The sequence below is a fragment of the Somniosus microcephalus genome, chromosome 12, assembly GCF_052327205.1.
Source record: "Somniosus microcephalus isolate GS21.2 chromosome 12, FLI_Smic_1.0, whole genome shotgun sequence".
Taxonomy (NCBI): domain Eukaryota; kingdom Metazoa; phylum Chordata; class Chondrichthyes; order Squaliformes; family Somniosidae; genus Somniosus; species Somniosus microcephalus.
In genome coordinates, this window is record NC_140998.1 from 131121387 (window position 1) to 131144491 (window position 23105).

General features: G+C 43.4%; 1 protein-coding gene across 2 annotated transcripts in view; it reads left to right on the forward strand.

The window, feature by feature from the left end:
* The window catches only part of LOC147109531 (spectrin beta chain, non-erythrocytic 1-like), a 490086-nt gene that overhangs the window by 155384 nt on the left and 311597 nt on the right, over nucleotides 1–23105 (forward strand). For both annotated transcript variants that reach the window (XM_086003569.1, XM_086003568.1), the window contains exon 2: nucleotides 1589–1786. In XM_086003569.1, the coding sequence (XP_085859695.1) occupies nucleotides 1636–1786 (151 nt within the window). In that variant the 5' untranslated portion in view covers nucleotides 1589–1635. The remainder of the gene's footprint in view (nucleotides 1–1588; nucleotides 1787–23105) is intronic.

A 23105-nucleotide genomic window follows, 5' to 3' on the forward strand; every position in this document is an offset into this window, starting at 1 on the left:
GGTCATTGAACTTCTTCCTACATTGCACAGGAGTCCTGGCCACCACGCTGGTTGAGGTGACTCTTTGACAAACCTCCCTCCAAGCCCTGCGGTACTCGCTCTGATGAGGCCTCCTGCCATTGTCGGGGTACAGCACAGCTCGCCGGCGCTCCACTTCGCCAACCACACCATCCAATGCCCCATCGGTAAAGCGCTCTGCCTCACCCTTTCCATATGTTCAAAGTTTGGAATGCCACAGAAAGCACAGCGCCAATTTTGAGGCCTACAAGGCGCAGAGTGTGGCTGCTGCTCCTAATTGACCCGCCCCTTTAAGAGTTGGCCGGCGCCAGCATGTCTCGGGTAATCGATTATTGACAGCACCTGTGCTGCACCCGGCCGCCGACATATTGAGTAGCGCCGCCGGGTTAGCACCTTAAGACTCCCGTGCAGCGCCTGAATCAACGCCGCAATCACCTTTAGGGGCGCAGCAACCCAATATCGCTCGAGGTGGCGATAAGTTGCGCCTGGCGATAAAATTTGCGCAGCGCCAATTCTAACGCCCCAAACGGGGCTATACCCAATTTCTCCCCCTAACTGTATTGTTACTGTAATGATAAATGTATCTTTACAGCTGTACACTAACTGAGCACTTGGCAACTTCAGCATTCAAACATTTGGGTGAAAAAAGTGGAAGTAAATTTGAACTAATAAACTCAAAGAAAAGATTACATACTGGTCATCCCATGGAAAAACACCTCCATATTTCTTAATTTTACTGGACCTCTACATTAACAGCACTTGTGTTTTTGTCTTTAATTGTTGCGATTAGCTCTGGTGCGAAACGAAAGCTGGAGCTTGATTAATGAAATGCCAGTGTTGCTTCTTTCTTCAAAGGCGTTTTTAGCGTTTAAAGTGCATCATCCAGCAATGTGACTCAATGTAGTGTCAGGTGATGATCACGTGCAGCCAGTACAACGAGACCTTTGAGCTCATGTGACCAGGACAGCTGGTGTTGCAGACAGTCAGAATGCATGTGTGCTGTGTATTTATTTTGATGCACAAATGCGGAACTGTGAGTCACCGCAGCAGCTATAATATATTGTTCGCAGCTGTGAACCAATTACACTCGGTCAAGTCTTGAGCCCCAAAGGAATTTTCAGAAAATAAATTCCCAGACATAATTTATTTTATAAAACTAGGACAAACCAAATCAGTGAACAAAGCTTTTGTTGACTTGTTTGGATTTGTGTTTTGGATCTAACTTGCATTTAATGGCTTGTTTTATAAGTAACAGTCTATCCATGATATCTCTGTTGAAAGCCGAACAATATTGCTAAGTGTAGTGGCTAGGTGCTACTTTACAGTTTATTCGAACATGCAAGACCTCCATCTACTGGACAGAGTGTGCTGTGAAATTGTCAGAGCTGCCTGTACCATTCTTGCTGCATTATTATCACAACAGCTGAATGCCTCCAGTGAAAAAGAAATGTATCATCTGTTCCCACAGCTACCGAAAGTTGCAGCGACTGAAATGTAGCTTGTAACATACTGGGATATTTCTTTTGTCAAGAAGCCCTTTTCGTGCGTTAAAGTGCTGTTTTTCTTACAGATAGGCCTTATGAGAGAGAGAGGAAAACGGCTACAAAAACCAGCACAATGACATCGGCCACAGATTTTGACAATGTGGAGATCCAGCAGCAGTACAGCCACATCAATGCTCGCTGGGAACTCTCGGATGAAGGTGAACTCGATAACGACAACAGCTCGGCAAGGTTGTTTGAGCGCTCCAGGATCAAAGCTCTTGCAGGTAAGGTGACTGAACTCCAGATTCTTTTCTGAGAATTTGGTTGGATATTGCTCATGCTTTCAGCTATCCTGGTTTGATAATGTCGTAAATCCCTCGGGTATATTAAAATGATATATATTCAATCCATTGCCTTTGCGAAGGTAAATTCTTTGATTAAATAGGCAACAGTTTGAAAGCAATGTTTTTTCTGAGGGTGGAAAGAAAAAGATTTGCTTGCAGTTGTGACTTGTACATTAAAGTAAAGCTTAAAAAGTATTACGAACGACTGTGGTTTTCTGATAATTCTGGTATAGTAGCATTTAATTTCTGATGGGTAGTTTTGCAGGTAGCAAACTGGCAATGTACCTGTCATCTTCAAAAGCTTTTTTTAAAGTGAGGCCCAAAAGATTTATTTTCTATAATGTCCATTTTTCTGTCTGTGTATGTAATTGTGACTGAAAATAGCCTCACTATCTCACCTACCGGAATATGGATTGGCAAGGTCCTAGATTATCATAAAAAATCAATTGATATTCAGCTTCACATCCTTGCAAAAGATCATTTTAACGTCCTCTGCTCAAAGGACAAGTTTAATCACATAAGCTGTACATGCAGACAATGTAGACATAGTCTGGAGGCATGTAAGTCCATGTGCAGCATTGTGGCCTAGCGCTCATACAGCTTGTTTCCCCACATCACACTGTATGAATGGGTTTTCAAAAGGGGCATTTTTGCCACTCCAAAGCATATGGCAAACGTCAGTGGAGCTTGTGCATGATAACTTGTATAATGATTGCAGATGCAAACAAAAAGATACAGCTACATATTTAAAAGATTTAATGCACGCCCATCAGACATCAGTTGTGATTTGTTATTTTAAACGATCTTTTTAAAAAAAACAAAGGAGAAAGCAAGTCATTGATTTCCCGCTGGGTTTCTGACCTGAGATAACCTGGCCTCTTCTCGAGGACAGCAGCCAAGCAGTTGTCAATGTAGAAAAAAAACAGCCAACAGCAATTAGACTCTAATTGACCCCAGGATCTGCCATTTAGACCGTTTCCCAAGGAAAGTACCTTAGTTTTGGCTTTGAAGGGACAGACTGGTTAAGCAGTATTCAGATGCCAGACAAACTTGTGAGCAATGCCATGGGACATCAGCATATATTTTTTAACCAAAGGGTAAGGTGAAGGATTAAAATCACCCAGCAAAAATTGCATTTCAAATGCGTAAACTTTCCTGACAGTCAGTATATAAGCTCCAAAACTGAGTTTTTGTAGTAGGTTGTTCCTGACTGTTTCAAAAGCTGAACATCCTTTGAAAACTCTCCAATACTGTCCAGTATAGTGATGATATATCTTCAAGGTTATAGTCAAAGCAAAGCTCGAAAGATTCACTATTATGATAAATTCAGTAGTCAGTCCATGTTATGGACTTAGATATTTTACTGTGTGATACATGCATCTGCAAAATCATGACACTTAGCAAGTTTTTCCTATGTTTTCCACCAATTTACTTGTAATCTCCTCTCCTGAACGTGTGGGGTCGTTGCTGGGGTACAAGTGCTCTCCACTACTTCAACCAAATGATCACGCTATGCATGAACTTAGGCAGTGGGTTGTTAGCAGGCTATTCACCCACAGAAGACATCACAGCTGAGTCCAATCCTGTCCTCATCCAATGCTCACACATGCACATGTGAAGTCGTGGTGACTGGAAAGCTATTGGAAGCAGGTACTGTGGCCAGTTTTCCCCTCACTTCTCCAGGGCCACTGAGGCTAAATGTAGCATCCTATCTGTCATCCTAGCCGAGATCAAGAAGCAGCACAGATCAATGATCAAACCTGGGAGTTTCTTGGCCCATATAGCTGAACTATCCTCTGTCTCAACCAGGTAGCCATTGAGGGAGCAACAAAACAAATATATCAAAGCTGAGTGTTCCACCTCTTAACATTTTCCTGACGTGATTTCTTTTTAATACATATTCCTGAAGATGGGGGTAATTTTACCCTAACCTGATTGTAGGACCCCGATTGCAATTTTAATGTACAAATGGATGAAGCATATGCTAGTTCCAGTTGTACCAGGCTTTGAGTGGCCTTAAGAGAACCTCAGGAAAAGATTTTTGTGGGGTCAGCAGGGGCAGGCCAGCTGTCCCGTTCTCCCCATTCCCCCTCTCCCCACTGGCCAGGGTCCATTCCCACCCCGAACAATAGGCCTGACTTGCCAGCTGGCTCCATGAAAGGGAGGAACTGATAGAAATCAGTATTTGTAGAGAAATGGTGTTGGAGAAATTGATGGGATTGAAGGCCGATAAATCCCCAGGGCCTGATAATCTACATCCTAGGGTACTTAAGGAAGTGGCCCTAGAAATAGTAGATGTATTGCTGGTCATCTTCCAAAATTCGATGGACTCTGGAACAGTACCCATGGATTGGAGGGTAGCTAATGTTACCCCACTGTTCAAAAAAGGTGGTAGAGAGAAAACGGGGAATTACAGACCGGTAAGCCTGACATCGGTAGTGGGGAAAATGCTAGAGTCCATTATAAAAGATGTAATAGCAGAGCACTTGGAAAACAGTGACCGAATCGGACAAAGTCAACATGGCTTTACAAAAGGTAAATCGTGCTTGACTAATCTACTGGAAGTTTTTGAGGATGTAACTGGTAAAATAGATAAGGGAGAACCAGTGGATGTGGTGTATTTGGACTTTCAAAAGCCTTTCGATAAGGTCCCGCATAAGAGATTAGTGTGTAAAGTTAAGGCACATGGGATTAGGGGCAAGGTATTGACTTGGATAGAGAACTGGTTGGCAGACAGAAAGCAAAGAGTTGGAATAAACGGCTCTTTTTCCGAGTGGCAGGCAGTGACTAGTGGGGTACCGCAGGGATCGGTCCTTGGACCCCAGCTATTCACAATATATATTAATGATCTAGACGAGAGAACTAGATGTAATATTTCCAAGTTTGCAGATGACACAAAGCTGGGTGGGCGTGTGTGCTGTGAGGAGGATGCCGAGAAACTCCAGTATGATTTGGACAGGTTGGGTGATTGGGCAGAAACATGGCAGATGCAATATAACGTGGATAAATGTGAGGTTATCCACTTTGGTGTCAAAAACAAGAAGGCAGATTATTATCTGAATGGCACTAGATTGGCAGAAGGGGAAGTGCAACGAGACCTGGGCGTCCTTGTGCACCAGTCGCTGAAGGTAAGCATGCAGGTGCAGCAGGCGGTTAAGAAGGCAAATGGTATGTTGGCCTTCATAGCGAGAGGGTTTGAGTACAGGAACAAGGATGTCTTGCTGCAGTTGTACAGGGCCTTGAGTACACCTTGAGTATTGTGTGCAGTTTTGGTCGCCTTATCTGAGGAAGGATGTTCTTGCCATGGAGGGAGTGCAGCGAAGATTTACCAGGCTGATACCTGGGATGGAAGGAATGACGTATGAGGAGAGATTGGGTCGATTGGGCTTGTACTCGCTGGAGTTTAGAAGAATGAGAGGGGATCTCATTGAAACTTATAAAATTCTAACAGGACTAGACAGACTAGATGCAGGAAGGATGTTCCCGATGGTCGGGGAGTCCAGAACCAGGGGTCACAATCTAAGGATAAGGGGTAAGCCATTTAGGACAGAGATGAGGAGGAATTTCTTCACCCAGAGTGGTGAACCTGTGGAATTCTCTACCACAGAAGGCAGTATCATTAAATATATTCAAGAAGGAGTTGGATATATTTCTTAAGGCTAAAGGGATCAAGGGATATGGGGAGAAAGCAGGGACAGGGTACTGAATTTGGATGATCAGCCATGATCGCATTGAATGGCGGAACAGGCTCGAGGGGCCGAATGGCCTACTCCTGCTCCTATCTTCTATGTTTCTATGTTTCCATGCTGAAGCCGTCCAGTGTTTCACCCTCCAAAACCAGCAACCTATCTGGTGCTTGTGGGTACAATGTAAATGAGGCCCACAGCTGAAAATGGTTCGGGCCTCCCAGCTGTGGTCTTGGGCTGGTGCCGTGGGCACATCACCGACTTTGAGCCGAAGTTGAAAATCCAACCCATGATTTCCAGCTCCTCTGTTGTTGTATTCATCTTCCCCTAAGGGTGGTATTTGAGTTCTTTACCTCACTGTTCCTTGGAGGCACCTCTGTCTAGGAACAACTAAGTGTTAGGGCTGAATGAATGAGGAGGGCTTCAACCTGGCTTGGACTCTTTAAAAAAGGTCTTACTTTGCCTTTTGAAATTAAAAATATATGGAAGGACATTTGTAGGACTATTTCCATCTTTTACAAGCAGTTTCAGCCTGATGAGCACGTTTTAAACAATCAAAGGAATGAGGGAAATCTAAGACAGGCCAGTATGTGTGCAACTATCTCATGTTACAATTCAGGTCACTACACTCATGTTAAAGAGCTAGTGCTATTCCTAAACAAAATACAACATTGGAACGTGGTTTCAATTACTCTAAAGCCACTTGCCTCTGAATAGAGTGTCTTGTAAAATATTGCATGGTACATATTTAAAAGTCGATGCCGAATGTATTAGCTAGCTGACATCCATCTCAATGAGTAAATCCCAGGCATTTCAGCCCGTGATTTTTAAGTAATTCAGTCTAGCTATTATCACAATTTGTTTTGAGACTAGTTAACCAATACACTAGAGTAATGTGACCTTACTTTGTTTTGCTGTGTAGCCAGCCCTGTTAGTGAAACCGGTCATACTTGACATAGAAATCAAAGGGTGGCAAACTTTTCATAAATCATACTGGTTTGTGTTCTTCATATCTGAGAAACAAAAGCTCTAACTGTGTCATGGAACCATTATCCCTTGCCGAGATGAATGTATATTATTAGCAGATCTCCTCTGGTCATTCTCTCCTTATTTTTATATATTTCCTTATAAATTCCAATGTCCACAATTATAATGGAAACTGCTGATGTATTCTTGAGTTGCTGCAATTACACCCCCTGCCAATGATGGTGTTGCAGCACCTCCAATGGGGTGATTGCAGTTTCCATTATAAATGTGGATAAAGAAATTTGTAATAAAACAAATTGACAGAAGTGTACGTAGACGTAAGCTGGCCAATGCAGTGCAGCGTTCACTTCCTCCCTGTGGTTGAAACATAAGCTTGCGCGAATCATGCATGGATGAGTGCATCCCTTGCCTGACGGCCAGCAATGTGGTTGCATGCTGCTGCACTGGCCACATCTGGCCCGCAAGGCGTGCCTCCTCCTCCTCGTCCTTGTCCTCCTCCTCGGCCTCTTCCTCCTCCTCTTCCTCGCCCTCCTCCTCTTCTTCCGAGGAGGTTGTGCGCTGAGCCACTTGTTCCTCATGGAGTGCTAAGCCACGCTGCTGTGCGATGTTGTGCAGGGCACAGCAGATGACAATGATTCTGGACACCGTGGCTGGTGCATACTGCAGGACTCCATCAGATCTGTCGAGGCAACGGAATCGCTTTTTGAGCAAGCCGATGGTTTGCTCTCTGATGCTTCTGGTGGAAATGCAGCTCAGATTGTACCGCTTCTCAGCCTCATTTGATGGCCTCCTCATCGGTGTCTTGAGCCACTTTTTCAGGGGATAGCTTTTGTCGCCAAGTAGCCATCCAGAAAGTTGGGTTGGCGGATTGAAGAGCTGAGGCACGGTAGACTGCCACAAGATGAAGGAGTCATGGCAACTGCCAGGGTACTTGGCGCAAACATGCATGATGATCTTACTGTGGTTACACACCAGTTGGACGCTAAGGGAGTGGAAACCCTTGCGGTTGACAAATACAGCTGGGTTGTGATGGGGTGCCCTAATGGCCACGTGTGCAGTCTATGATGCCCTGCACCCTTGACAAGCCTGCCATATTTGCAAAGCCAACCGCATGCGAGAAGTGGATGTAATTGTACGCCTTTGCAAATAGCGCATTGGTAACCTGCATGATGCAAGTGTGTGTGGCCGACTGGGAGATGCCGCTGATGTCTGCAGCTGATTCCTGGAAGGAGCCTGACGCAAAGAACTTGAGTGCGGTGGTGACTTTGACAGCCACTGGTAAGGAGTGTCCACACGCTCCTCTGGGCTCCAGGTGTTGGTGCAGCATTGTGCAGATGTCAGTGACAACATCTCTCTCGTCTCAGCCTCCTTTGGCACTGCTGCTCACTCATGTTGAGGAAACTCATCCTCAGCCTGTAAACCCTGTGTTGGGGGTATCTCCTGCGGCGAGATGCAGGCCTGCGCTGACGCCCTCTGTCCTGTGCATCATCAGGTGGCTGAGGAGAAGGTTGGCGCTCCTGCTGTTGGTGCTGCTGCTGTGTTTGGTTGCGCTGCTGCCGCGGCTACTGTTCCTCCGAATCTGACGACCAGGATGAGAGGATATAAATGGTTCCCATACCGCTGGTGTATATCTCAGTGGCGGAATGGAGGTGTATGCGCTCAGACAAAGTGGCCAGAGGGTATTCCAAGGAGGTCACACAGCAGATGGATTTCAGCTTGAACACTTAAGATTAGTTGAGCTGCAAAATATGTCCCAAATCTCAAAGCACTAAGTTGTGGCATCTGAAAGTATGAGATATTGCAGGACCGCTTTTAAGCTGTTCGAGCAGCTGCCAACAATTCAGGTCCTCGCTAAACCCGGCACAATGCAGCTGGCGTGTTTTTCTGACGGCGGGCAGCACGCAGAAAAAGCTGCAAAATCTGAACAGGCAGTTAAAATAAGATTATCCAGGCAGTTAACAAGCCCAAAGTCACCTGGAGGCGGGTTCACAGCCCGCCGTTAATTTTTCCGATTTTCGCTACCAACCCGCCTCCAAACCCGTCCTCTGAGTTCTATTAAATTCGCGGCCGAAGAGTTTCACCTCACAGTCAGTCAAGAAATGGTGAAACTCACCCGTTGATAAGAGGGTAAATTTGAATATAACTCATTGCTGTAAGTCTTGGAACTCTTTCAATGGCACTTTAACACTGCTCTGCTAAACCTATCAGACTGTTTGTCCTTGAATCACCCCGGTTGACCTCCACTGCACGACAATGGCTACAGCATTTAGCTGTAGGCATTTGAGTGGAATTTAAGTGCTCATTCATGATGGCAGCTGCTTAATCTCAGTACTGGTTCTGTTTACTAACTTGTTGTTTGAACCTGGTGGCACTTTAATAAAGGTGACCAGAAACTCAACTTCTACTACTTTGTTCTTTAACAAAAACCAATACAAACATTTCCTCCTTCGAACAAATGCAATTTCCCTACACAAAAAAAATATAAATTACCATCATCAAAAATTGTTCTGATCCAAAGATCCTATTTTATGGGTTTAATTCTGTTCCCAAAACTCTTATTTGCAATAAGTGACTCCAAAGCCACTTGATTTTAAATAGACTATTTTTAAATGATATCAGAGTAAAGCCAAGCAATAGCTGATCTCTTTTTCTTTTTAAGGATTGAATAACTAGGTGGTGAAGCGGGATTTGAGTTCAAATCTAACCTAAACTGATGGGATGGAAGTCTGTCGGCTCTAAGGGTCCTATGTAAAATGAGTTTGGGCAGTCTCATTCTAGTTCTTATTGGGTATGGGACTGCAGTACAAAACTATCCCTAATTTAGTATTAATTGGAAATTTCACTCAGAGAGGTCACAGCAAAGCTGGTGTGGGGAAAAAAAAGATATCACACCAGTGCAGTAAAAGATTCTCTTCTGTGTTTGAGGCATGTTCATAGGTCAGAGGATGCCTGAAATGGGAAGAGTTCCATTTCCCAGTGCTAACCTCACATTGAACATAAAAATGTAAAAACAAATGGGATTAACAAAGTCTGTGGCATTTGCTGCCCAACTTTACATTGTAAATAGGGGATTCATGGTACAGACTCGAATGCGAATGAAAACTATTGTAGGAGCAAACACAATCCTTTTGAAAGCAGACTGTGCTACAGAAATGAATGGGGAACAACTGATTTGCTACACAATCATATTGCTTATAGGTAGGGTTGCAAAGGGGTGGAAAGTTTCCGGTAAATTTCCGGAAATTTTCCACGGGAAGTTTAGCTTGGGAATTTTGCCCAAAAAGCACATGCTAGCATAATATTGTTTTTTTTGTATTTCTTTTTTTTCCACAGGTCCTCTCTTAAAATTACTGACAGAGATGGAATCTTAATTATTAAGGAATTTCTTAATCAATATATGTTTATCTTACTTGGCTTGTTTTAATAATTACAAGTTTTGTGTGTGACTGTGAACAAATGTGTCCTGATTGGGTGGATGAGCGATTAGCTCCCTCTATTTGTAATATTTGCATATCGAATTGTGATTGGCCTGCAGGCATCTGTAAGACTGCTATAGTTTTTTTAAGATCCAGGTTAGGGGTCCTGAGGGAAGTCATTTTGTTTTCTGCTGATGTTGTGATGATGCAGTAAGTAAATCAGACTTTATACCAAATAAACCAGTTACTTGTTGAACTCTGTTGTCCTTCAATTTAAAATATACAAAATAATACACTATTGGTGATGTAGCGTCGTGTGTGTACAGGTCATGCTTCCATCACATGGAGCATCAGCAAAAATGTACTCACCCTGTTGCAATCGTGCTGATCGACCGCAGTTCGACACAGAGATGAATGCCCTTTATTTCTCTGCATAGAACAATGCTACGTTTACCGTCGGATGTGTGGAAGCATTTTACCCCAGGCATTAAAGATGTAAAGACTGTGTACATGTGCAAACACTGTAGAAAGCCATGTGTAAAGAATGCCACAAAGATGCAGCAGCATTTATCCAACGATCTTGGATCACAAAAGGTCTTTGCAGTAGTTACTGACAATGCTGCGAATATGAAGGCTGCTTGGGCTCAAGTGGAGGAGGCCTACCCTCATATTACGTCTATTGGGTGCGCAGCTCATGGGCTTAACCTGCTCCTCAAGGACATCATGGGTTTGAGAACCATGGAAGCACTGTACAAGAGAGCCAAGCAAGTTGTTAAGTATGTCAGGGGAAAACAGGTAGTTGCAGCAACCTACAACTCCAAGCAAATGGCAAAGAACAAGAACACCACACTGAAGCTGCCCAACAACACTAGATGGGGTGGTGTTGTCATAATGTACAACAGCCTTCTGGAGGGTAAGGAGTTGCTGCAAGAAATGGCAATATCCCAGTCTGGGGATATAGAAACCACCATCAAGAAAATACTGCTGGATGATGTGTTTTGGGAGAGAGTGGTTAGCAGCCTTAAACTACTCTCACCAGTAGCATCTGCAATTGCTCAGATTGAAGGAGATGACGCTGTCTTGTCAGATGTTCTCAGGCTTTTTACTGATTTAAAAGAACAAATCAGCATTGCCCTACCCACATCCCTGCTGCTCAAAGCAGAGGAGAAGGCAATTGTTCAATTCATACAGACGCGTCAAGAATTTTGTGTCAAGCCGATTCATGCTGCAGCATACATGCTGGACCCAAAGCATGTTGGGAGACCAATACTTTCTGGAGAACAGATCAACAGCACTTACAGTGTGATTTCTACCCTCTCACACCATCTCAATCTGGATGTGGGCAAAGTTCTGAGAAGCCTGGCAAAGTTCTCTACCAAGCAAGGTCTTTGGAATGGGGATGGGATATGGGAATCATGCAAGCATATCAGTGCACATACCTGGTGGAAGGGACTTTGTGCATCTGAGGCCCTGTCACCTATTGCATCGGTGATACTCCAAATCCCACCTTCATCAGCGGCCTCTGAACGAAACTGGTCACTTTTTGGGAATACGCATACAAAGGTGCGCAACAGGCTGACTAACAAGAGAGTGGAGAAACTGGTGGCTATCCGGGCGAACCTACAACTTATTGAGCCAGATACAGAAGTGTCCACCACACAGCTAGATACTGACACAGAGGAGGAAATGGACACGTCAGAGCCAGAGTCAGAGAATCAGGAGGAGCAATGAGGAGTAGAAGACTCAGAAGACTCATGAGTAGAAGACTCAAAGGGACAAAATAAGGACAAATTACAGGCTAAATAAGCTGACGCTCTTTTTATTTTATTTTAGATGGGTCTTTTTTGTGGGGGTTCAATAAAGTTCAAAATTATAACCTAAATAAAGTTTTGAAAGCCTGTTTTTATTTGTATGGAACAGTATGTCTATTTTGACGACAAAGATAATATAAGGGTCAGAGACAAAAACCATCAGTGTGCAAAAAAACCATAAATTCCCATAAATTCCCAAAATTCCCATAAATTCCTGAAAATTCCCATGGAAAGTTTCCTCTTTTAAAAATTCCCAGAATTTTGCAACCCTACTTATAGGTGTTCCACTACTTTATGTAGTTTTTGTAAACAGTTGCAGTTTGAGTGGTAGTTGTTCCTGAATTAAATTTGCCCCTCAACATAAAATGTCACATTTGGAGCCTGTGCTTAGGATCTGACTGACTACCCATTATTATGCCATTTAAATTAATGGACATTAAACTAGAAAAGAGGGCAACTGGAGGGTCATATTTCATTATTGCTAAGCACTTTAATGTTCATAAATGGTTTTCAAACTGATGGCCATAGGGCCTGTGAGTTGGGCCTTTTAAACTTAAAAGTTTTGCATAAGTTCTTCTGTAATGAATGTAAGTGTTTTTCTGCAAACTTGAGCTTGGAAGATCTATTGAACAAGTGCAGACCTGTTCTGTTTTTTCTACCAATGCCCTGATCTTTGGTACATGCTAAAGGGGCATTAATGTTGTGTCAGTCAGATAACTAAGAAGCAGAGAGGGTTGTGGGTTGGAAGGTGGGAGAAACTGGGAATTTATCCGTGAACTTCAATGTTATTCTGCGTTTACAAAATTTGGTTATTAGTGAGCATTTTTACTTACTAATAAAACCAACAAAGAGTGTGATAAGGGGTGAGGCTATGGAAATGAGAATTATTCATTTTTTGATAACATAAATGATCAAAAGTTAACTAAAATTTATAGGGGGAAAAATTCGGTATCGCCCATTTTGTGGCGCTAATATCGGTCGGGCGCAAAGTTTAGTGCCCGGCGCTAATTATCGCCTCTGACTGCAAAATTCGCCTCTATCACCCCTGGAGGTGATTTGAGTGCTAAATCAGGCGCTACACACCTCTCGAGGCGAAGCTCAGGTGATGCCAATTACCATGGAAGCCAGACACATTGGTGCCGTCCAGTTCTTAAAGGGGAGGGGCCATCTTGCTGGCCAGCCACACCCTGCTCATTGCAGCCTTGAATCTCAGTCTGGAGAGACCTCTAAAGCAATTGTATTGGGAGCACTAATGGATAGGCCCAGGGAAAGAGCTCGGCGCTTAGGAACCTCAAACGTGGTGCTGAGGGCCAAAACTCCTTAGGACAGTGTTAAAGCCAAAAATTTTGGCAACAAGAAAAGGCAGGAACTACCCGCCTTTAAATAGCGCTCCCCCAGCCCCTTCCCGACTTGTAAACATTCCTTTCTACCTGTCATTCCTAACGGCAGGCACTAAGGCAGGTGGCGCGACTCAATATCCGGTCTGGGGCGCTACCGGGGCGTTGTACGTTTGACTGACGTCATGATCTGTGGGTGCAGGAGATCGTGGCGGTAGTGTTTAGCGCTGCCACAAAACGACTGGTCAATTTCGCGAGCGGTGCTAAAATCGCCGCGCTCGAACACAAAATTCCTAGCGCCCCATTAGCGCCCCCGCAGGTGCTAACAGGAGGCGCTAACCAACTGAATTTTTCCCCCATACTGTTGAAAATGTGTGCCGTTAGCTTAATTGATTTATGTTGGAAGGTAGCTCATGAAAATGATTACTGAAAATGATGGAAATACAGAGCAGGTTACAAAGTTTTGGGTAAGTATCCTTCATTAGACTGAAGTGTACCAAATATTTTATGAAGGGTATGTTCCCAAAACACCATAACCTGACTTTTCTCTTTACAAATGTTGGCCGACTTCTATTTCCAGCATTTTATGCTTCTATTTGAGATTTCCTGCATTTGCAGTTTTTTCCCTTTATTTCATTAAGATGATTATTGGCAGAAGTGGTAGTGAAAAGGAAATGTTGGATCAAAAAGTAGTAATTTTATTAATGACTGATTCTCTCTGTTCTGCAAAAATACATAGTTTGCATTTTTATTAATTGGACAAGGATTATTTTGAGATTTATATCAATACCAGCCCAAAATGGTAAAAATATACACATTTTGATGGTCTTTACCCTAAATGGTGTATGTGTGCAGGGGAAGGGGGAATCCTCAACTTCATTCTTTTCCTTCAGGGGGTTCCTGAGTCGCAAATTGTTGAAACTCCCCTGTTTCAGAATAACATGTCAACACAGCGGTAGGAAAAATTAGGAGTGAAACCCATCAGACACAATAGGGGTATAACTCCATCTTCATTTATATACTCCAAGATTCTTATAAACACAAGACTGTTTCTGGATTTAAAATGTTGATATTGAAAATCAGATCACGTTCGGGTCACATACAGGTGAGGAAGCAAAGTTGGAAAAATATTTTTTTTTAATATTTGACTTTGAAAATATTTCCTGAATGATGAACATCTAAATTAGTATGGTTCCTGAGAAAGCCTTGTTGACAATAAACTAAAGCAAAGTCTCTCTCCTTGTTTGCAAATGTTGACCATAAGTGATAAGCCCTTGTAGGGTGGGCCTTCTTGTGAAAACATATAAAGATAGCCTTTCTGGGCAGCAGGGGCAACCCCAGATTCAGACATTGAGACAAGAGACAATGTTCCACAATATATACAAAGGTTGAAGGTTTCAATAAGTAGAATTGGAAAGAAAGTATTCTAACTTTAAAGAGTAAATAAATTATTGATAAGTCAAATTACCTGAGCTTCTCTTTATTTTGGGACGTAAGAGAGGCAGTTTTACTTTTCCTTGAATATCCCCATCCTCAATGATGGTGGAGCCCAGCACGTGAGTGCAAAAGACAAGGTTGAAACGTTTGCAACCATCTTCAGCCAGAAGTGTCGAGTGGATGATCCAGCTCGGCCTCCTCCTGAGGTCCCCACCATCACAGAAGCCAGTCTTCAGCCAAGTCGATTCACTCCACATGATATCAAGAAATGGCTGAGCGCACTGGATACAGCAAAGGCTACGGGCCCCGACAATATCCCTGCTATCGTGCTGAAGACTTGTGCTCCAGAACTAGCCATGCCTCTAGCCAAGATTTTCCAGTACAGCTACAACACTGGCATCTACTAGACAATGTGGAAAGCTGCCCAGGTATGTCCTGGCCACAAAAAGCAGAACAAATCCAATTCGGCCAATTACCGCCCCATCAGTCTACTCAGTCATCAGCAAAGTGATGGAAGGTGTCGTCGACAGTGCTATCAAGCGACACTTACTCACCAATAACCTGCTTACCGATGCTCAATTTGGGTTCCGCCAGGACCACTTGGCTCCCGTCCTCATTACAGCCTTGGTCCAACCATGGACAAAAGAGCTGAATTCCAGAGGTGAGGTGAGAGTGACTGCCTTTGACATCAAGGCAGCATTTGACCGAGTGTGGCATCAAGGAGCCCTAGTAAAACTGAAGTCAATGGGAATCAGGGGGAAAACTCTCCACTGGCTGGAGTGATACCTAGCACAAAGGAAGATGGTTGTGGTGGTTAGAGGCCAATCATCTCAGCCCCAGGACCGCTGCAGGAGTTCTTCAGGGCATTGTCCTAGACCTAACCATCTTCAGCTGCTTCATCAATGACCTTCCCTCCATCAAATGTGGATGTTCGCTGATGATTGCACAGTGTTTAGTTCCATTTGCTTCTCCTCAGATAATAAAGCTGTCTATTCCCGCATGCAGCAGGATCTGATCGACATTCAGACCTGGGCTGATGTGTGGCGCGAATGTTACTTGCCACTTAAGTGTCAGGCAATGAGAGCGTCTAACCACCGCCCCTTGACATTCAATGACATTATCATCGCCGAATTCCCCCAACATCAACATCCTGGGGGTCACCTTTGACCAGAAACTTAACTGGACCAGCCACATAAAAACTGTGGCTACAAGAGCAGGTCAGAGGCTGGGTATTCTGTGGCAAGTGTCTCACCCCCTGACTCCCCAAAGCCTTTCCACCATCTACAAGGCACAAGTAAGGAGTGTGATGGAATATTCTCCACTTTCTTGGATGAGTGCAGCTCCAACAACACTCAAGAAGCTCGACACCATCCAGCAGAAAGCAGCCCGCTTGGTTGGCACTCCATCCACCACCGGCGTACCGTGGCTGCAGTGTGTACCATCTACAAGATGCACTGCAGCAACTCGCCAAGGCTTCTTTGTCAGCACCACCCAAACCCGCAACCTCTACCACCTAGAAGGACAAGGACAAGGACAAGGGCAGCAGGCGCATGGGAATACCATCACCTCCAAGTTCCTTTCCAAGTCACACACCATCCTGACTTGGAAGTATATCGCCGATCCTTCATTGTCGCTGGGTAAAAATCCTGGAACTCCCTCCCTAACAGCATTGTGGGAGTACCTTCACCACATGGACTGCAGCGGTTCAAGAAGGCGGCTCACCACCACCTTCCCAAGGGCAATTAGGGATGGGCAATAAATGCTGACCTTGCCAGCAACACCCACATCCCAGGAATGAATAAAAAAAATCTTTTAAGATTTTTATTCAAACCAGTCCAGTAGAGCATACTGCAGTTTGCTTTTAGAAGTTGAAAGTATTCAGCTCAGTTCAGAGAGAAGTTTTGCAACTATGATAAATTAACTTAGTCTGTACTTTATACTTTGAGAACTAGTGTGACTAACAGTTAAAAAGAAACTGAGAAGTTGCCTGATGAACCAGGAAGGAAGGATGATTGTAAAAGACTCACAGAAGGAATATCCTTGCACACGTTGCAGAAAAGAAGGCAGATTCAATCTTGACTTATTGTATGACGTTAACTGGAGTGAAGAGGTTGTAACCCTATCTATTAGAACGATCTAGTTAAATAGAAAATGTATAACCAAGAATGATATGTTGCTATACAAGCTGAAAAGAATGCCCTTAAGAGTCAGCTTTCAGGGTATGCGTGAAGGTTCGCCCACCAGGCATGCACATCAGGCAATTGCAGGCACGCTGGCCACAATTTCTCATCCGTAATGAACAGAAAAATGTTGGGCAACATGCCCATAGTTTCCTGATGTGCGTGGCCGGCGGCTAGGCTCCCTACTGGCAGCACGTATTCAAAAATGGCTGTGCAGTGTAGCTCTCAAAACGCAATGATGAACTGAGGATATTAATATAAATTGAGCCCAGTTAAGGCTATGTTACTATAATGTTGAAATAAATGATACCATTTTGTGAATCATGTTTATGCTATAACAAACAGTTGTAGCTGTTCTAATTGTCATGCTGAGAGTCAAATTATTCTTGTATGTTTAGAGTACTGAATAAATAGTGTTAGGAACGCAACTCTGCATCAGTATTAATTTCTTCCTAATATTGGTAAGCCAAGAACTAACTGCTTTTCAACCAATGCTGCACTTTACCCAGGCTATTGGCAGAATAATTTTGGTTTAAATCATATTGGCCCAGAAATTCGGGTCGGGGGCTTCCCGCGGGTGCAAGCCCCTGACCTGCACTTACCTTGCGCGCCGGCTGTTGAGCTGTGGGCCCCCGTGGAATTCCGATCCTGGGCCTGCTCCAACTGCCGGCGCGCAGTGCTTGCATATCCCAGGGGTGCAGTTAGTTCGATGCGTCCCCTGGGATCACGTGGGCCATGGGGAGCCAATCGGAGCAGGGAATGCTCCATTCATAAGTTTGACAGGAAGAGTTGTCAAAACTTATAAATACTACGGGCCCTAAAACATCATTAAATCTTTAAATAAATTAAAAGAAAAATCACATGTTTTAAATAAACTATAAATTACATGAAATAACTATTTTAAACAATAATTTAAATTTTTGAAAAAAATAATTTTATTTTCTAATGGGGCTAAAAATAAACTTACCTTGCTTTAAAGTATTTAAAAATAATAAACCTGTGGAAAAAATGTTTTAATTTTAATTAATTCACCACTTACCTTGTAAAAAGCAGGCCTTTCGCCTGCTTTTTAAATGTGTAACTTCTGGAGACTTACCCTCCTGGGAAAACCTGTAAAAAAACAACAACAAAAAACGGAAGTTCGATGCGCATGCGCAGCCTCTCCTGCACACGCGTTTGACCTCTTAACCCCTACTTTCAGGGGAACGGAAGTGCCGGTTTCCCGCCCATGCGCAGTGCATGCAGGAAACCGGCACTTCCATTGGGACTACGGGTGAGTACCCTGTGCGTAGTCACCCGTGGAGACCCGACGTTCTGGGCCATTATTCAGGTTGATTTAATGCAAGATAACTTAAGGGAGCTGAATATAATATCGTAAGTTAAAGCTAAACACACATAAATCATTCCTACAGCAGTGCAACAAGCTAATTAAAACAGGAGGATCTACTTTAGGGTATATTGCAATTTTAACATTACTGCGAAGCGGATTCCACTGAAGTTGTGGTATATCTCTGTAGTCGGCTTCCGATATGACTCTGGAGGAGGGTGGTGTGAGACCCCCTGGAGGAGGCAGTTTCACACCGGTTGGGTTTGATCCCACACAGGGTACATTGGCAACTGGGTGCCATGCCACCTTTCCAAAGTGTTCACTGAACATCCTGGACACTGTTATAAACCACCAAGAGATTATTTGAACATACTGAGATTACCGATGCTCCCGCTAATGTTCCCAATACACTGAAATTGTAACAGCTCGGAGTGGCGCTCTCTCCATGAGCTGTCTCCTAAATTTGCCATTTCTAATTACAGACAAATATAAACAAGGTGCTGCAGGCTGCAAGCGGATACTGCAGCTGCAGATGAAATTGGTAGCTATAGTGAGGCTGTCCTCTTAGACCATGGTTATCACTGTTGCTGGTGATGGAAAATCTAAAGAACAAAGTTGTGTGACTTTTGTCACAATGGTGGGATATGCCGATGAAACAGAGATTTTCATGAATTATCTGTGTGTTTCAGAATAAAAAAATCCTGAATGACAATTTACTGAATGATTTAGATCAAGTTTTCAGGTTCCCTCTCCTAACTCTCCCTTCATGGCTCAGCAACAATTATTTAATCTGTTTTAAATAAAAAGAGAAACTGCTAGAAATACTCGGCAGATCAGGCAGCTTCCGTGGAGAGGGAAACAGAGTTCATGTTTCAGGTCGATGACCTTTTGTCAGAACTGGAAGAAGTTGTAGATTTAACGTTTTTTAAGGAAGTACAGAGCCAGAAAAAGATGGGGGTGGGGAGGGGGGAAGGGGAGAAACAAACTTAAGGAGAAGGTCTGTGATAGAGTGCAAGGCAAGAGAGAGTAAATGACAAAAAGGGAGGAGAGTGCAAGGCAAAAGCGGGTGGTAATGGGATAAGTAAAGAAACAAAAGATGGGTCGAGAGGAGCTGTAAATGGCAACAGCAGAACCATTACCGGCACCTGCTGTGCAAAGAAATGGGAGCAGCGATTATGATCTGAAATCACAGACTTTCCCTTTTGCTCTTTACTCCCCCCTGACCCCCCACCGCCCCTTTTCCCCGCCAATGTACTTGCTTAAAAACTGTTAAATCTCCAACTTCCTCCAGTTCCGACAAAAGGTAATTTTCATAATATATGCTTGCTAATTACTGTGATAATAGATGGTGATAATATAATCTGTCCAAAAATCCTCACATAAGAGCTCCTGATAATAGATGGGTACATCATGTGACTTTGGGACTGGTTTCTGCAGTGAACCAAGGAGAGTTAATGCAGGCACCAGTGTAAGTAAGTGATTTCTTGTCTTGCCGGGGTGCAGTTATCTAATATTAAAATTAACATTTTTTTAACAAGATACTCGAGGCCTTTTAAAGGTTCCTTAGTGATTTAAAAAATTCAATGCTACAATGGTTGACAATAGAATATTTTGTAAAATACTGATGTAATTACCGATTATAGATCAGCATATTGAACTACGTTATCTGTTTAACAACAGGTGTCATAATACAAAATAATATTGGGCCAGAATTTCCTGTAGCAGGGCATCTAACAGCATCGGCCATTAGTTAGACAAGCCTTTGTACCCTACAACTCAAAACATTTTTGCCCACAAATTTTGCTGAAAGTGGGAGCTGATAATGGAGCAGCGAGGGAAACAGAGCATCTGGGACTTGAGTGAACAGGGCAACCAATAGGGTATCTCCTTAACCAATCAGGTTGAAGGATTGGGAAATGTAACTGGTAGAATAGATAAGGGAGAACCAGTGGATGTGGTGTATTTGGACTTTCAGAAGGCTTTCGATAAGGTCCCGCATAAGAGATTAGCATATAAAGTTAAAGCACATGTGATTGGGGGTAAAGTACTGACTTGGATAGAGAACTGGTTGGCAGACAGGAAGCATAGAGTTGGAATAAATGGGTCTTTTTCCGAGTGGCAGGCAGTGACTAGTGGGATACCGCAGGGATCGGTGCTAGGACCCCAGCTATTCACAATATATATTAATGATCTAGACGAGGGAACTAGATGTAATATCTCCAAGTTTGCAGACGACACAAAGCTGGGTGGGCGTGTGTGCTGTGAGGAGGATGCCGAGAAACTCCAGTATGATTTGGACAGGTTGGCTGATTGGGCAGATGCAGTATAATGTGGATAAATGCGAGGTTATCCACTTCGGTGTCAAAAACAGGAAGGCATATTATTATCTGAATGGCAATAGATTGGGAGAAGGGGAAATGCAATGAGACCTGGGTGTCCTTGTGCAGTCGCTGAAGGTAAGCATGCAGGTGCAGCAGGCGGTTAAGAAGGCAAATGGTATGCTGGCCTTCATAGCGAGAGGATTCGGGTATAGGAGCAAGGATGTCTTGCTGCAGTTGTACAGGGCCTTGGTGAGACCACACCTTGAGTATTGTGTGCAGTTTTGGTCACCTTATCTGAGGAAGGATGATCTTGCCATGGAGGGAGTGCAGCGAAGATTCACCAGACTGATTCCTGGGATGGCAGGAATGACGTATGAGGAGAGATTGGGTCGATTGGGCTTATATTCGCTGGAGTTTAGAAGAATGAGAGGGGATCTCATTGAAACTTATAAAATTCTAACAGGACTAGACAGACTAGATGCAGGAAGGATGTTCCCGATGGCGGGGGAGTCCAGAACCAGGGGTCACAGGCTAAGGATAAGGGGTAAGCCATTTAGGACTGAGATGAGGAGGAATTTCTTCACCCAGAGAGTGGTGAACCTGTGGAATTCTCTACCACAAACGGCATTTGAGGCCAATTCATTAAATATATTCAAGAAGGAGTTAGATATATTTCTTAAGGCTATAGGGATCAAGGGTATGGGGAGAAAGCAGGGACAGGGTACTGAATTTGGATGATCAGCCATGATCTCATTAAATGGCTCGAGTGGCTGAATGGCCTACTCATGCTCCTATCTTCTATGTTTCTATAAACACTGGCAGAACAGAAAAAAAGGGTAAATTAAAGGATGGTAAATTCAATGTCAAATCAGGTCTACAAAGAGAAATAGAGAGAGGGGAAGAAAGATTGGATTAAGAAAAAGAGAAAGAAAGAGACAGAAAGGATAAATCAGAGCAAATATATTTAATTTAAAATTTGAAATTTTTAAAATCTCCCTGAAATATTCAAAACCTGAAGGATGATATTTCACACTTGTAATTAATTTTCGGTGCCAGAGAGGTTGGCGGTAATTGACATTTGTCACAGTCATTTAAAGGGCACTTACTCTTGTAATGACAAGACTTAACTTTCTGTGGCGAGTTTAATGGGTAATTAATGATCAAATACAGCAAGATCCTAAAAAATGGGGTGGCTAACAAACAGCAAGATGCTCTATTCGCGAAGCTGACAGCGGAGCGGCACAACTTGGACAAGATTAAAATGAGTGCAGTTTGTTCAGGCAGTGAACACAATGAGTGAAAAGAGGCTTTGCCGCATCCTCATATTATTTTTGACCATCCATCATAGTTTCTTCCAACATGACAGTTTTAGAATTTGCTGTATTTGCTAAAATAAAACAACAATCCATGTAAAAAGCTGGAAAGTACTATTGATACAGTGTGCGTGCATGTGTTTATTTATGTCAGGAAGAACTGAGTAATGCAGTGACTTATAGCACTGACATTTCATCTGTTGAGTCCTGAATATGAATACATTTTCAGTCAGCTAAATAACAATCTCCTTTCTCTCACACCTATTGTTAGTGTCTTAAATGCAATGAATTCTGAATAGCTTAAGTGAGTTCCAAGTGGACATGAGTCTATGGCAGAAAGCTGACAATTATTTGGCACTAATTCAGAAATGTTGTTTAGGGAGCAAATAGCAGCCGATGAGCAGCGAAGGGAAAATGCCACGTTGATGCATTAAAGTGTGTCACTTTCAATGACCAAGCCATTCCTTTCATACTCATCACCATTGCGGGGATGCTGTTACGTCTCACCATTCACTGCAACTCACTAAGACACTTCCAAAGGTGAGCACAGATCTGTACAATAAGACAAAGTGTGCAAAATAAAGATTTCAATGTTTGACAACTCATTAACAGAAAATTTACGTGAACATTGCACAAAACACCCAAGTGCCTACCCTTGTGTGGTGTTAGTTGGTATGATTGCACTAGGGTGAGTGTGAGAGATGGCTAGTGAGATGGGGAAATGATAATGTAGATAGAGAGGGATGGGTGGACGTGCAAGGTAAGTTGGTGTGAGTAAGGATGTGCAGGAGTAGGGTAGGGAAGGCAGAGTGATGGGGATGTGATGAGTGGCACAGCAAGATGAGGTTGAGTGTGGCTTTGCAGTAACGTTTCGTGATCTACTGAGATCATTGAAAGGTTTGCGCCACTGCAGCCTGGTCCTCCTGCCAACATCCCTGTTTGTGCCCTCCCGTGCAATGTGCAACCAGGCTGCGTTGGTGTTTTGGGGAGGTCACTTCTGTAACATTTGCATATTGATTTATCATTGGCCCGCAGGCATCTGTAAGGAATACCTATTATATTCACATGTGATCACATGCTGAGTTGTCATTGGCCTGCAGGCATCTGTAAGGACTGCTATTGTTTAGAAGACCCAGGGGTCCTGACTCCATCTTGTCCACACAGTGCTGTATTGATTGAGAAAGCTTACAGACCTGATGCTTCATTAAAAGAGTTTAAATTGTAATACTCCGTTGTCCTGCGATTTATTATTTTTGTACAAAGTGTGCAAAACAAGACAACTTCCGCCCTTGGAAGGGAAGAGAACCTCCCTGCGTGTTGTGACTCCCTCCATAAGCATATGGAGGGAGTCATGGGAGAGCTTGGGTGCAGCCGTGCACCTTTGTGCAGTGCTCATCAGTGTTTGCAGCACCTCAATGCTGTAGAACGCTGACAGAACAACTGT